The sequence below is a fragment of the Oryzias latipes genome, chromosome 9, assembly GCF_053564925.1.
Source record: "Oryzias latipes strain Hd-rR chromosome 9, Olatipes_Hd-rR_3.1".
Classification (NCBI taxonomy): Eukaryota; Metazoa; Chordata; class Actinopteri; order Beloniformes; family Adrianichthyidae; genus Oryzias; species Oryzias latipes.
Window position 1 is genome coordinate 964,812 of NC_136245.1, and position 15,793 is coordinate 980,604.

At 46.8% G+C, this 15,793-nt stretch overlaps 1 protein-coding gene across 8 annotated transcripts in view; it reads right to left on the reverse strand.

Annotated features, from left to right (window-relative positions):
* Positions 1-15,793, reverse strand: part of antxr2a (ANTXR cell adhesion molecule 2a) — a 78,491-nt gene that overhangs the window by 49,144 nt on the left and 13,554 nt on the right. For all 8 annotated transcript variants that reach the window (XR_013658030.1, XR_013658031.1, XR_013658029.1 and 5 more), the window contains exons 4-9: positions 9,294-9,375; positions 9,117-9,221; positions 8,951-9,019; positions 7,518-7,598; positions 5,459-5,519; positions 2,238-2,333 (exon numbers count right to left, since the gene is read on the reverse strand). Coding sequence is in view for 3 of the 8 variants with exons in the window: in XM_023958900.2 (XP_023814668.1) it covers positions 2,238-2,333; positions 5,459-5,519; positions 7,518-7,598; positions 8,951-9,019; positions 9,117-9,221; positions 9,294-9,375 (494 nt within the window). In the remaining 5 variants the exon portion in view is untranslated. The remainder of the gene's footprint in view (positions 1-2,237; positions 2,334-5,458; positions 5,520-7,517; positions 7,599-8,950; positions 9,020-9,116; positions 9,222-9,293; positions 9,376-15,793) is intronic.

A 15,793-nucleotide genomic window follows, 5' to 3' on the forward strand; every position in this document is an offset into this window, starting at 1 on the left:
CTGGTATGAAGACCGGGTTGTTGCCGCAGGTATACAGCGGCTTATGACATCATCTGGCCAATCAGAATCCAGCAATTGTTCACAGCGTTCCTAAAAAGTGCTGGAGGAAGTGTATTTTTGGTTCCATGACAGGAGCGTTAAAAATCTGAACTCGGGCCAGGCTTCTGAACCACCTGGTCTAAATCCCATTTCTTCTTTCTCTGTCGGCTTCTCCCATCAGGGGTCGCCGCAGCGAAACAACCCCTCAAGGATGAGTCGCATGGTTAACTTGGCAATGTTTTACGCCGGATGCCCTTCCTCACGCAACCCTCTCAATTTATCCGGGCTTGGGACCGGCACAGAAGCAGAGAAGGGAACAGGGAGCAGCCCGGAGTCGAACCCTGATTTCACGGACGGAAGGCGCCGCAAACCTGCACGAGCTAAACTGGCTCCACCTGGTCTAAATCCCATTTAACGTACTGAAAACAAGCAGATGGTGGCGCTCCAAACGTCTTAACCGGGCTTAGAGTCCTGCCTGTGGATGGATCTGTGGAGCAAAAAGCCACCAGGTCTCTCAGAACCTGAACAATCAAGTCCTGGCTCAGCGGTTCTGTTCATGCGGTTCTGTTGGGGGAGGACTTCTTCAGGCTGAAGACACGTTACTGCTCCAAAGAGGAGGGTGAGTTCTATGTGGTTCTGCTGGCCCAGACCCCGCTCTGCATAAACCTGGACCACAGTGAGGGTTCCTAACTCTGTGGTTTCTGTGAATCCTGCATGAGCGCATCGACACGCAGGGCAGGATCCTGTCACTGGTTCTTTAAAAACACTTTATAGACAAGCAGTCAATGTCTAGAATGAAGGCAGAGCAGCTCACAGGCGTCAGATTAGGATTCCCAGATTAAACCACTACATGGAAAAAACCCAAATCCCGTTTGTTTAATTTAAAGTCTCATCATTTCCAGCTCCGTGTCATCAAATGTGGAGGAAAATCTCGCCAGCCGTCCTCATATGATTCATGATTAATGTCACAGACAGGAAAACATTCTTTCCTTTCTCTGCCTGATGGCTTAGAATTATTTTCAATAAGTAGAAAATTGTGTGTGTTGGGGGGGGGGGGGGGACTAAAGCAGCCACTGAGCTTACAGCCTTATTTCCTGCCTGTTTTTTCAACGCTGGGCTCCAACTGGTTGGATGATTGAGAGGGCTGTAGCATCTGCTTCACATATGTGGCGTGTGCTCCATAGCTGCCATGATGCATGTCCATAATTATAAGGTGCCCCCCTGCTAAAAAGGTCTGGACTGAACACATGCAAAAGCCAATAAGGGAATAAATAGCCCCAAGTGGGCGAATGTGAGACAGCCCAAACTGAGAAAGGACTAACACGAAGACATCTGCTAATGGCCACTTCCTATTTCAGAAGAAGTTCTTTTTTTAAATCAAAAAATATGCTCAAGTGGGACTGAAATGATGAGAATCAAAAATAACCCGTGAAGGATGGACGTGGCGTCACTGGCAGCAGCCGACTCCACAGATCCTACGGCCAAATGAGAGCTTTAAAGTTCGGCTCGCGGTGCCAAATCCCATTTGCTTCCTGAAAAAGGATTTCTCAACAGAACAGACTGCGAGCTGAAAATATGGAGCGGAGCGACCCGCGTGGCCTTCTTTCTTCAGCTGAATTTAAATGGAAGGGGTTAGGCGGGGACGGGGTCTGCATCGGGGGGTCCAGGGTTTCAGCTCCTCTGAAGCGTCTGTGACCTGCAGCTTCTACCGATGGGATGTTGTAAAAAAGATTCTCTCAGGATGATGTTGACAAATTAATTTACTAATGACTTCCCAGCATGCACTACAGCAGGAGGACCATAGACTGTGCTACAAGCCCTGTGGTCATGTGACCTGCTGGTCTCATTAAAGGAAATGAAGGAGAAACATCTCTTCCTATTTTGCCGTTTGGGAGCCAAAGAGGAAGCACGGGTTGATCAAATCTGCGCCTTTCCGGACATCAGTGCATTCTGGGAATTGTGGAGAAGTTCCTCAGGTTTGAAGCTGCCGGCGGAAACTAATCCTGCCAGACTACGGGCCGGACAGTCAGCGTGAAGGAGCAGCACGCCCCCCCCCCCCCCCCCCCCCCCCCCCCCCCCCCCCCACCTAGGACTGCCTGTCTTAATGGAGGCACAGAAGAAGCTAAAGGCGGAGGGAGAGAAGGGGCGGGGCCGTCACAGCTCCTTTGTGATGGTCAGTGCGGCGCATCGTCACTCACTGAGGGTTTGCTGGTTGACTCTGAAGCTGCAGACCACGTCCTGGCTGCTGCGCCCCAGAGTGAAGCCGTTCCCCTGCAGGACGATGTCGAAGGTTTCTGTGTCGACAAACAGCAGATCAGCTGGGAGGAACAATTTTCCCTGCGATAGAACTGTTCTGAACATCAGTCCTTTACCCTCAACGTCATAAAAATACATTAAAACATTTCAAAATGACAAACTTTATTCTACATTTTGCACATCTTGAGCACACAGACCAGAGTTAATGTGGATCAGGGGTCTTCAGGAGTCATTCAGACCTGAACCCAGCAGCAAAGCCTCACCTACAGCCCTCCTGTGTAATGATGCTGCTGTTACAATCAGGACATAAACAAATGAACTAGAGTTTTGTCCATGAATAAAACACAGACACACATAAAGAAGAAGTATATTTCTTTCTACTATAATATAGGTTTACTCTTCAGACTGAGACACAGGAGTTAAAGTGGGAAACCCTGAATGACGTGGCTTCATCCTGCTGCGTATTTACTGCATGGTAAACGTTTCACGCCGCTCCAGTCAAAGGCGGCTCCTGTTCTACAAAAAGGCAGAACTCATTCCCTACCCCTCTGGCCCCTCCCTATTGCTCCAGGGGTATTTGAAGCTGTGGGGGTGTACAGAGTGTTTTTTAAGGAGGAGCCGTAGCGACTTTGGGCTAGCTATCCCTCCGCCGGTCGGCTGATCCGTGCCACCGGGGGCCACACGCCACACTTATGGCGTGGAGGTGAAAGGCATTTCTTCATGTGGGCGTGCTGTGAAGCACAGATTTACATTTAAATGTAAAGACCGTGTCACACAGCCACTACCTACATTTTGTGCATTTTCCACGTGTGAAATGTCTTTCATGATCCATGCGTGATCTACGATGAGTGTTTCTCACGTTCGTCGATGTGATCAGATGTCCGTCGAGGCTTTCGGCTGAATGAATTCGGTTTTCAGCTGGTCAGTTTTTGGTGGGTCTACACTTGTGCAATTTATTACGTAAATCTAACACAATTGTGTGTGATTTTTGTGAGATCCAAACACAAATGTGTGGCTTGCGGGGACGGGGCGCCGGTCGGGTGGTGGCCGGCTCTTGGGTTCCGGGGGCCCTGGCTTCGTCCCTGGCCTTTGTCTCGGTGTCCGGCGCCCGGTGGCCCCCATGGCTGCCGCCTGGTACGGCTAAGCGCTCCTGTCTTGTGGCCTGGGGGCCGGACACTGGGTTCGCTTGTGCCTCTGGGCATTGGGGGGGCCCCTGTAGGGGGGCCCTCTCTGTGCCTGGCTGGTGGGGTGGGCGGTCCCCTCCTCCTCCCCTCCCGGGCTGCCTGGGTCCGGATGCTGGGGGGGCTTCTGGCCTGGGGGGCTCTCCTCCCCTCTCCTGGTCTGGCTGGTCTGGCTGGGTAGGATCTGGCTCCCTTTATGAACACACGGTTCACGTCGGCAGCATGCATGTATCTCCACCCCCACGTGCACGTGCACACTCCACACTGCTCCCTGTCTGCTTCATCCCTCCTCCTTACCTACAGTGTATTGATGGACAGATTTTTTTTCTCGCTCATCTTAGTGTCAGATTTTCACCTTTGATGTAACATTCGTCTTTCCAGCAGATCTGGTATAATTGTTACAGCTTAAATTAATAACTTAGTCAAATCAGTGCTTGTATCCCCCACCTTTTCACCTTTCTTCCTTTTACTCTCTTCCACCCTCCCCTCACATTCTTCCCCTCTCCCTCCCCACACACACTAAATGTAACAAATAAATAAAAAATAATACGACAAAAAGGGGTTTATACAAATCTACACTCTAGTTTCTTGAAGCTATATAACCTCTTTTTGTGATAGTAAAACCTGTCCAACACAAAAAGCCTTCAGCTCTAATCTGTTTGCTCAGCTGTTGGACAGAACAAGTTAAAAAGAAAAGAAGAAGAAAAAAAAAAAAAAAAAAAAAAAAAAAAAAAAAAAACACAAATGTGTGTCTTTCCAGGACGGTTCCACGTTTGTCTAACAGACTTTTCACGCATGAACCACGGATGTCTAACTTCTAGATCACGGCGCACAGATCACATTCAGATGACATCACTGATGCATGAATCACTAATAAACTGCAGATAAACATCACAATAATCACACAGTTCTGTGAGTGGTTTATTCCTACTTCTTCTGTGGTTTTACCGTCGTTCATTCCTGATATATCTGTTAAAATTCCATGTAAAGACCACAACTTTTCTCACTTTTTCCACGTAGATATGACCAGTTTACATCAATATGCAGAAAATGTAGGTCGTGGCTGTGACCTTTAGCATGGTCTTTGTTTTTGCATGACTGTCTGAAGTGATGCGAGCGCTGGCAGGGACTATTGATAACATCATAATAATAATAATAATGTCTGAACTTATAAATATTATCTTTCCATCTCTCTCCGCGTGGAGGGCTATTTGTGGGGGTGGGGAGAAGCCGTAGGGGAAGGGAATGAATTAGGATTCAGCCAAATATTTTTATCTATTCCCTTCTGGACAGAAACTAAAGATTGTTGTGCAGCACAAGATCATTTGCAGGTAGTTTAATAATAAACAGAGCTTCCAGAAGATAAAATGCTTCACCTTCTCTGAACACAAAGCCTCTCAAATTAGCGTCATGTCAGCATCACTGTAAGAAGCTTTGCAGAGTTTTCTTACAGTTCTAGGAATATCTCAGCCATAAATGCATACATCTGACCATTAACCTCTTTCTTTTCTATGTTTTATATCTTCAGCCCGAACGGTAAACGGTAAAAGAGGAGCATGAGCCCCTGAGCCCCGTCTGTAGGGACAGCAAAGCCCGTTCCATGGAGGGGAACCTCAGAGGTGCTGAATGCTGCAAAGCAGGAGTTCAGGTAAGGATTTCAAATATATTCTAATCACTGTAGACTTGTATTTTTCACGGCTTCATGCAGGACCGGATATGGTGTGATGGCAGATGTTAAAAAATAACTTGTGCCGCCCTACAGAAGTCCAACAGGATGACATGAATTCACTCGTTTAGCCTTGCAACATGAAGGTCCTGAACAGTTTTGTCAGAGCAGTAGCTGTAGTCTTCCTCGTCAAATCATCAAACTGAAAGATTAATCAAATCTGTGATGAGCTCAGTTAACGTCCTGTGTGCACGTGCATACGTGTGTGTGTGTGTGTGTGTGTGTCTGCCAGACTTCAGCAGCTCCCTCCACATACCGTTCACGCAGACGCTGGACGGCTCCACGCTCAGGATTTCTGTGCAGGAGCGTCGTAATATCTGGCAGAGCGGAGAACAGGGAAACGGGAGCATTAGTGCTCTGGGACAGAGAAGGAAGACAGGGAGTGTGTGCAGCCATCCTCCCTGTCAAGTTTAGAAAACAGATTAGAGCTGCAGCGGCGCGCGCCTGATCAGAGCCGGCCGCCGAAGGAGAGCGGGAGCTAAAACAGCAGCTGTGTCAGCTTTTATGGCAGAATTATGCAGGACCATAACGGCTCTGCAGTTCTATTAAATACCTCCAGGATCCTGCATTATCATATAAAGAGGCCCGTGTGAGCCCACTGTCATTGAGCTGCACGTCCCGCCAGGATGCAATAAATCAACACAGGGGAAACTATGCAAATCCCAGCTCACTGTGGGTAAAAAGGAGCATGTTAACCCCAACGGGGAACACTTGAAGCTTTCATGTGCAGCTAAAGACCTGGAAGGAGGAGCGTTCACAGCAGCCTGATTGGAGATGATGGCTTACTCAGAGGGAGGGCCGCCTGACGGCAGGGAGGAGACAGATCTGCAGATATTCAGCTTCTAATCACTTCCAGCAATTCCCAAGACAAAAGCATGAAACGGAGCTAAATGTCTGTAAGGACTCGGAGACCCCAGCACCAAAAGCAGAGCTGACTTCTGACCAAATCTTCCCTCAGTTTCTGTTTTTCCTCAGGATTTGACCAGATCCTGCGAGCAGAGCAGGAACCAGGTTACAGTGAGGCCACATCAGCACAGTGATAGTGTTGGTCTGTTTGGACGTCCAACCTTCTTCTGTTCCAGCTTTGATGACGGCAGCTGCTGGAGCCTATCCCAGCTGGATGCTCTTCATCCTAAATGATATTTCTGGTGTCAAACACTGAGCTTCTGCAACTCATGCCTGTTTTTTCCTCGTTTCACAGATTGGACGGTCAGACCACGATAACCCTGCATGATGCCTCCTCCACCCTTTATCAAACACCGCCTTTGATTGTAGGACCTACTGGCTGAAGGGCCATCGCTGAATGAAAGCCACGCAAACCGCTCAGGACGCATTGAAATGCAGCGTTTCCTGAGAAAAAGGGCCTGGGGGCTGCAGAAACCCACTTTGCTGAGCCCCTCTCTGAGAAAAGCTGCAGAGATCTTCTGAAACCTCCCAGTAAACCAGAGGATGGACATGAAGTCGTCAACAATCCAGCATTACTAAGGCCAGAGGAATGCTGCTCCGTTCATCTGGATGCTGGACACATGGCTGGCCTTCTGAGCAACCAGAACTACTAACAAACACACCATGTAAAGAAGCACACTCAGATGAAATGACTTCTAATTCTGAAATCTGGAACTCTTCAGAAGTTCTTCTTGTTTTGAACCTCCATGAAGTCCTCTCTGAAAGACTTTTCAAAGTCCTGCAGAAACAGAATAAAATGCTTTTGGTTTCAGACACCTTTTGCGTCTTTTTAGACGGGGACTCTGTCTTTCAGAGCCACTTTTTGGTGAAGATACTTTTGTCGATTGCATCATTTAGGAGGAAGAAGAAGAGGTCCCGCCCTTGGCAGTCGTCCAGCTGCATTGCACAGATGTGTGCAGCTCTGCTCTCTTCCTAAACAGCGCTGACCTCGCCTGCTGGGACTCAGACAGGAGTCCCACTTGGGTGAAAAGCTGGGCTCACACTGCCACACAAGCCTTCGCAGAGCTGACAGCCTGAAGCAGCAGCCATTGGAGAATATCAAGACGTATCTGGCGAGGAGGCGGCATGCGAGCGCCAGCAGCCATTCCAACGTTACAGGAGACGGTGAAGGAAGGAGGCGCAGAGGAGCTCTTCTGCTGTGAGGCCAGACACTCTCACTGTGGAGACAGTGTGCCCACAATACCAGGACGCGATGAGCATTCAGTTCTTCAACTCGTCCGTGCAGCTCACTCCTGATGGCTCGCTTTCTCCTCCAAACAAATCTTTAGGACAAAGTCTCAGCAGCAGCTCGGATGTTTCAGATTCACCTCAAAGCAAAGAGAACGAGGAGCAAACGAAGGTCAACTCACAGAAGTAACGATGCCTTTGAGAGCGTGGAAGCCATCTTTCACAGGAAACACCTGGTCTTTGGAGTCTGCAATTTCTGCAAGCTTTTTGAGTAAAGAGGAGAGAATGAAGGCAGGATCAGGACAGAGTTGAGGCTGCGTCTCCTTTTCCGAGTCTCATATCAGCAGACGGCAGATGGCTCGACTGACACACTTTACTCAATTACAAGAAATCACTGCAGAACAAATGGCTTTGTCTTTGACTAGAAACCAGCGCGTGCAGGATGGTTACCAATGGTTACCAACGGTTATGATTGGTTACCAACGGTTACCAATGGTTATGAATGGTTACCAATGGTTACGAACGGTTATGAATGGTTACCAACGGTTACCAATGGTTATGAATGGTTACCAACGGTTACCAATGGTTACCAATGGTTACCAACGCTTATGAATGGTTATGAATGGTTACCAATGGTTACTAACGGTTATGAATGGTTACCAATGGTTACGAACGGTTATGAATGGTTACCAACGGTTATGAATGGTTACTAATAGTTACCAACGGTTACCAATGGTTATGAATGGTTACCAACGGTTATGATTGGTTACCAATGGTTACCAACGGTTACCAATGGTTACCAACGCTTATGAATGGTTACCAATGGTTACTAACGGTTATGAATGGTTACCAACGGTTACAAACGGTTATGAATGGTTACCAACGGTTATGAATGGTTACTAATAGTTACCAACGGTTACCAATGGTTATGAATGGTTACCAATGGTTACCAACGGTTATGAATGGTTACCAATGGTTACCAACGGTTATGAATGGTTACCAATGGTTACTAACGGTTATGAATGGTTACCAATGGTTATGAATGGTTACCAATGGTTATGAATGGTTACCAATGGTTATGAATGGTTACCAACGGTTATGAATGGTTACCAATGGTTACCAATGGTTACCAATGGTTACCAATGGTTACAAATGGTTACCAACGGTTATGAATGGTTAACCAACTAACTAAACAACGGTTACACATTGTTACCAGTTGGTCATTGGTAACCATTGGTTACCAGTTGGTCATTGGTAACTAATGGTTCGTAACCAAAGGTTGTTTCAATGGTTACCAGTGGTAACCAATGGTAACCATTGATTACGAATGCTTACAAATCGCACAGGAGGTCTGTGTTATAGGAAGAGGTGTGGAAAAGGTTCAACTCTAATGTGTCTCATGGTGAAGCTGGGTGGATGGATGGGTTGGACAGCAGAACTAACAATGCCTTTCAAGCTTAACGGTGGGCGGAGCTCACATCAACTATTTATGACAGAACCTTCCAGAGCCCCAGTGCATGCCGTCCTTCAAAGATTAGACCACAACTCTAAATACTGCAGCAACTAAAGAGCCCAGCATTTTACGTCAGAAAAAACGTCTGCAGGAGTCTCTTACCTGCTGCTCGTCAAAATCCTTGACGCCCACGCAGTACACTCGTGCGCCATACTTCCTCACCTCGTTAGCCTGCAGCACAGATGAGGAGAAAGGCGGGTCAAGAGTGGAGACTGCGTGAAACAGGAAGGACGCATGTCTGTGCAGATTCTGCAGCAGAATAGCTCACCTCTGTGACAGTGAGGTCATGAATGTAAACGTCAAGCTTTCCGTCCGTCAAAGCCAGGATGATGGTGGAGGACTTGGTCGACTGCTGCTGGATCTGTTCTGATGCCTTCAGGTCAAAGTGAAGAAAACGTTCGACTAAACAGCAGCTTTTCCTAAAGAACAAAACTGTAAATCTGACCTTTTTGATTCCCTCGTGCATGTACGTTTCTCCTGCAGGCCTCACGTCTCTCAAGCGTTTCAGGCCTCCTTCTATCTGGTTTCTAAGAACAACAAGTGATGGTTATTTTATGTATTCAGTAGTCCTGTTTGTGAAGTTTTCTAAGCCATTAATAAAGGATCATGATGATGAAGGGATTTAAGTTTCACGACAGTCAAACATAGTTCCCACTACTCTGTGATTTAGCTGAAGAGGAAGATGTTTCATGTGTTTTTGTGTTTCCAGTATCAGATTAAGGCTCAGAGCTGAATGAAACCTCGGTTTCCTGAATTCTCCTGGATTTTTTCCTGCTCTAAACTCCAAGCTGGGCCCAAACCATGAAGCTGCCTCCACCATGTAGCAGAACTGAAATCATACATTTCTGTTCTTCAAACATCTCATCAGAGACTGTTTGTTTTCATCGTTTTCTTAATAAAACCGTTCTGTCAGGTCACTACCGTTAACAAGTCCAAATATGACCTTTATGACATGTGCCTGTAAACACGTATGCAGAAACACAACAACACTAACTCCTCCCATCATCACAGGCACAGAAGAAAAGCTACAGATCAACCATCATTATTCTGACAGGGATGTAGAGAGGAAAAAGTTTTTAAAAAGTTCCTCTGGACTTGGAATTTTTTAGTCTGACGATGTTTCACCTCTGATCCAAGTGAGAGGATTGGGAGAATGTCCTATGATCAGATGAAACCACAATAGAACTTTTTGGTAAGAACTCTACTCATCGTGTTTGGAGGAGAAAGAATTCTGAATTGTACACAAAGAACAAGATGCCCACTGTAAAGCATGGGGGTGGAAGCATCATGCTGTGGGGCTGTTTTTAGTAAAGGGACCAGGACGACTAACCCATGTAAATTAAAGAATGAATGGGACCATGTTTGGTCAGATTTAGAGTGAAACCCTCCTTCCATCATCAGCATTAAAGATGAAACATGGCTGGGTCTTTCAGCATGACAACCATCCCAAACACATGTTGCCCGGGTAATGAAGAAGTGGCTTCATAAGAAGCATTTCAAGGTTCTGAAGTGGCCTAGCCAGTCTCCAGGGGCCTCATTTATAAAACTTTGCGTAGGATTTGCGTCAGAAGTGGCGTACGGATGAAACATAGGACGTGCGTACGCACAGAAATATTCGGATTTATAAAACCGTGCGCACGCACATCCTACGCATCTTTCCCTTAATAAATCACAACCGATTCTAAATGCAGCTTTTGAGGCTTCATGACACGCCCATAGTTGCCCATAAATAGTCCGTGAAACGCCCACAAATGAATATTCATTGATTGAGAAACCATGGCAAACACCGAGAGGAAATCAAAAAAACGTAACTTCACTCAATGTGAAGTAGAAGTTATCGTTGGCGAGGTGGAAAAGAGGAGAAAAGTGTTGTGTGGAGGGCACAGTGTGGGCATTACTAATGCCTAAAAGACACGTGAGCGGCAAACGGTGGCAAACGCCGTAATGCTGTAGCCTCACAACCTCGGACCGTGGCCGTGGAAATAAAAAAGAAATGGTCGGACATCAAAGTCGAGGCAAAAAAACGTCTGGCGCTGCATCGCCAGAGTGTGCCTGCCCCTCTTGATGAGAGACAAGCGGCAAGAATTGGGGAATCCCTTAGTGGAGTGGTGACTGAGGCGCAGGAGGACGCCGACGCGCCAGATGCACCGGGTGACACACACCCAAAAGCCCGCAGAGGTCCAACAGGACGGCTGGAGGAAGTCTGAACCGGCTCATAAGCCAGTCGTCCTCGTTTGCCAGCAAGTCTTCTTGCCGTTTAAAGATGCGTTCACTCCGAATTCTTCCATTTGCCACATCTTCTAAGAGCGCAAGATCAGCCATTGTGCGTCATTACGCATTGAGATGGGGCATTTTATGTCCATCCATTTAATTACATCTGACAAGCTACAGATGTCGGTAATAATCCACGTGGAAATGGGAAATTGATCAGCAAATGTAATTTCTTGTTGCTTTCTGAATGGTTGAGACATACGCCATACATTGTTTTATCAGAAATAAAACAAACTAAAGGCATATGCATGAATACCATAATTCCATAGCTTATGAAGAAATGTTTTACTATGAAAACAACTTTCCCCAGTGGACAATTAATGCATCTCTCTCTATCTATCCATCTGTCTGTCTGATTGCACCTATATCTGCTCCGCCAGACGGACACATTGACGAGAATATCAGTTTTGTACATTATTTCGTTCTGTTATATATATTATTTATGAGGATGAATTGCACAAAATGCCAATTTGCAGAACATATTTCACTTTTCTTTTTGCAAATATGTGTTCATTTGAATTTCTGTTGTAATTTTCGTTTTTATTGTTTTTGTTTGTTTCACTGCTGATGGATCAAACGGGTGTTGGTGTAGCTGTTAATTGTCAGACTTTCTTTGTGAAGTCTTCATGTTATTTATGAGAGGCAGGATTGTCATTTTCACTTTCACGTGTTTCTTCCATCTGCCGACGGTGTCGCCGTTTCTCATTTCACCCGTTTTTGTGCGTACGCCTGGGTCAGAGCGTGAAGGACCGCACATTTTCCCCTCAAGTTTGCTTTTTATAAATCTCAACTATTGCGTAGAGAGTGGCGTACACATTCTTTTGTGCGTAGCAACGTTTATAAATGAAGCCCCAGATCTCAACCCCATAGAAAATCTCTGGAGGGAATGATCTGTTTTGCCCAGCGACAGTCCCAGACCATCACTGCTCTAGAGGAGATCTACATGGAGGAATGGACCAAAACACCACTGCTCTAGAGGACATCTTCATGGAGGAATGGACCAAAACATCACTGCTCTAGAGGAGATCTGCATGGAGGAATGGACCAAAACATCACTGCTCTAGAGGAGATCTACATGGAGGAATGGACCAAAACACCACTGCTCTAGAGGAGATCTGCATGGAGGAATGGACCAAAACACCACTGCTCTAGAGGAGATCTGCATGGAGGAATGGACCAAAACACCACTGCTCTAGAGGAGATCTGCATGGAGGAATGGACCAAAACACCACTGCTCTAGAGGAGATCTGCATGGAGGAATGGACTAAAACACCACTGCTCTAGAGGAGATCTGCATGGAGGAATGGACCAAAACACCACTGCTCTAGAGGAGATCTGCATGGAGGAATGGACCAAAACACCACTGCTCTAGAGGACATCTGCATGGAGGAATGGACCAAAACATCACTGCTCTAGAGGAGATCTGCATGGAGGAATGGACCAAAACATCACTGCTCTAGAGGAGATCTGCATGGAGGAATGGACCAAAACATCACTGCTCTAGAGGAGATCTGCATGGAGGAATGGACCAAAACATCACTGCTCTAGAGGAGATCTACATGGAGGAATGGACCAAAACACCACTGCTCTAGAGGACATCTTCATGGAGGAATGGACCAAAACATCACTGCTCTAGAGGAGATCTGCATGGAGGAATGGACCAAAACATCACTGCTCTAGAGGAGATCTACATGGAGGAATGGACCAAAACATCACTGCTCTAGAGGAGATCTGCATGGAGGAATGGACCAAAACATCACTGCTCTAGAGGACATCTGCATGGAGGAATGGACCAAAACACCACTGCTCTAGAGGACATCTTCATGGAGGAATGGACCAAAACATCACTGCTCTAGAGGAGATCTGCATGGAGGAATGGACCAAAACATCACTGCTCTAGAGGAGATCTGCATGGAGGAATTGACCAAAACATCACTGCTCTAGAGGAGATCTGCATGGAGGAATGGACCAAAACATCACTGCTCTAGAGGAGATCTACATGGAGGAATGGACCAAAACACCACTGCTCTAGAGGACATCTTCATGGAGGAATGGACCAAAACATCACTGCTCTAGAGGAGATCTGCATGGAGGAATGGACCAAAACATCACTGCTCTAGAGGAGATCTGCATGGAGGAATGGACCAAAACATCACTGCTCTAGAGGAGATCTACATGGAGGAATGGACCAAAACACCACTGCTCTAGAGGACATCTTCATGGAGGAATGGACCAAAACATCACTGCTCTAGAGGAGATCTGCATGGAGGAATGGACCAAAACATCACTGCTCTAGAGGAGATCTACATGGAGGAATGGACCAAAACATCACTGCTCTAGAGGAGATCTGCATGGAGGAATGGACCAAAACATCACTGCTCTAGAGGACATCTGCATGGAGGAATGGACCAAAACACCACTGCTCTAGAGGACATCTTCATGGAGGAATGGACCAAAACATCACTGCTCTAGAGGAGATCTGCATGGAGGAATGGACCAAAACATCACTGCTCTAGAGGAGATCTACATGGAGGAATGGACCAAAACACCACTGCTCTAGAGGAGATCTGCATGGAGGAATGGACCAAAACACCACTGCTCTAGAGGAGATCTGCATGGAGGAATGGACCACAACATCACTGCTCTAGAGGAGATCTGCATGGAGGAATGGACCAAAACACCACTGCTCTAGAGGAGATCTGCATGGAGGAATGGACCAAAACATCACTGCTCTAGAGGAGATCTGCATGGAGGAATGGACCAAAACATCACTGCTCTAGAGGAGATCTGCATGGAGGAATGGACCAAAACATCACTGCTCTAGAGGATATCTACATGGAGGAATGGACCAAAACACCACTGCTCTAGAGGACATCTTCATGGAGGAATGGACCAAAACATCACTGCTCTAGAGGAGATCTGCATGGAGGAATGGACCAAAACATCAGTGCTCTAGAGGAGATCTACATGGAGGAATGGACCAAAACATCACTGCTCTAGAGGAGATCTGCATGGAGGAATGGACCAAAACATCACTGCTCTAGAGGACATCTGCATGGAGGAATGGACCAAAACACCACTGCTCTAGAGGAGATCTGCATGGAAGAATGGACCAAAACATCACTGCTCTAGAGGAGATCTACATGGAGGAATGGACCAAAACACCACTGCTCTAGAGGAGATCTGCATGGAGGAATGGACCAAAACACCACTGCTCTAGAGGAGATCTGCATGGAGGAATGGACCACAACATCACTGCTCTAGAGGAGATCTGCATGGAGGAATTGACCAAAAGACCACTGCTCTAGAGGACATCTTCATGGAGGAATGGACCAAAACATCACTGCTCTAGAGGAGATCTGCATGGAGGAATGGACCAAAACATCACTGCTCTAGAGGAGATCTGCATGGAGGAATGGACCAAAACATCAGTGCTCTAGAGGAGATCTACATGGAGGAATGGACCAAAACATCACTGCTCTAGAGGAGATCTGCATGGAGGAATGGACCAAAACATCACTGCTCTAGAGGACATCTGCATGGAGGAATGGACCAAAACACCACTGCTCTAGAGGACATCTTCATGGAGGAATGGACCAAAACATCACTGCTCTAGAGGAGATCTGCATGGAAGAATGGACCAAAACATCACTGCTCTAGAGGAGATCTACATGGAGGAATGGACCAAAACACCACTGCTCTAGAGGAGATCTGCATGGAGGAATGGACCAAAACACCACTGCTCTAGAGGAGATCTGCATGGAGGAATGGACCACAACATCACTGCTCTAGAGGAGATCTGCATGGAGGAATGGAGCAAAACACCACTGCTCTAGAGGAGATCTGCATGGAGGAATGGACCACAACATCACTGCTCTAGAGGAGATCTGCATGGAGGAATGGACCAAAACACCACTGCTCTAGAGGAGATCTGCATGGAGGAATGGACCAAAACACCACTGCTCTAGAGGACATCTGCATGGAGGAATGGACCAAAACATCACTGCTCTAGAGGAGATCTACATGGAGGAATGGACCAAAACACCACTGCTCTAGAGGAGATCTGCATGGAGGAATGGACCAAAACATCACTGCTCTAGAGGAGATCTGCATGGAGGAATGGACCAAAACATCACTGCTCTAGAGGAGATCTACATGGAGGAATGGACCAAAACACCACTGCTCTAGAGGAGATCTGCATGGAGGAATGGACCACAACATCACTGCTCTAGAGGAGATCTGCATGGAGGAATGGACCAAAACACCACTGCTCTAGAGGAGATCTGCATGGAGGAATGGAGCAAATTATCACTGCTCTAGAGGAGAACTGCATGGAGGAATGGACCAAAACATCACTGCTCTAGAGGAGATCTGCATGGAGGAATGGACCAAAACATCACTGCTCTAGAGGAGATCTACATGGAGGAATGGACCAAAATACCACTGCTCTAGAGGACATCTTCATGGAGGAATGGACCAAAACATCACTGCTCTAGAGGAGATCTGCATGGAGGAATGGACCAAAACATCACTGCTCTAGAGGACATCTGCATGGAGGAATGGACCAAAACATCACTGCTCTAGAGGACATCTGCATGGAGGAATGGACCAAAACACCACTGCTCTAGAGGACATCTTCAAGGAGGAATGGACCAAAACATCACTGCTCTAGAG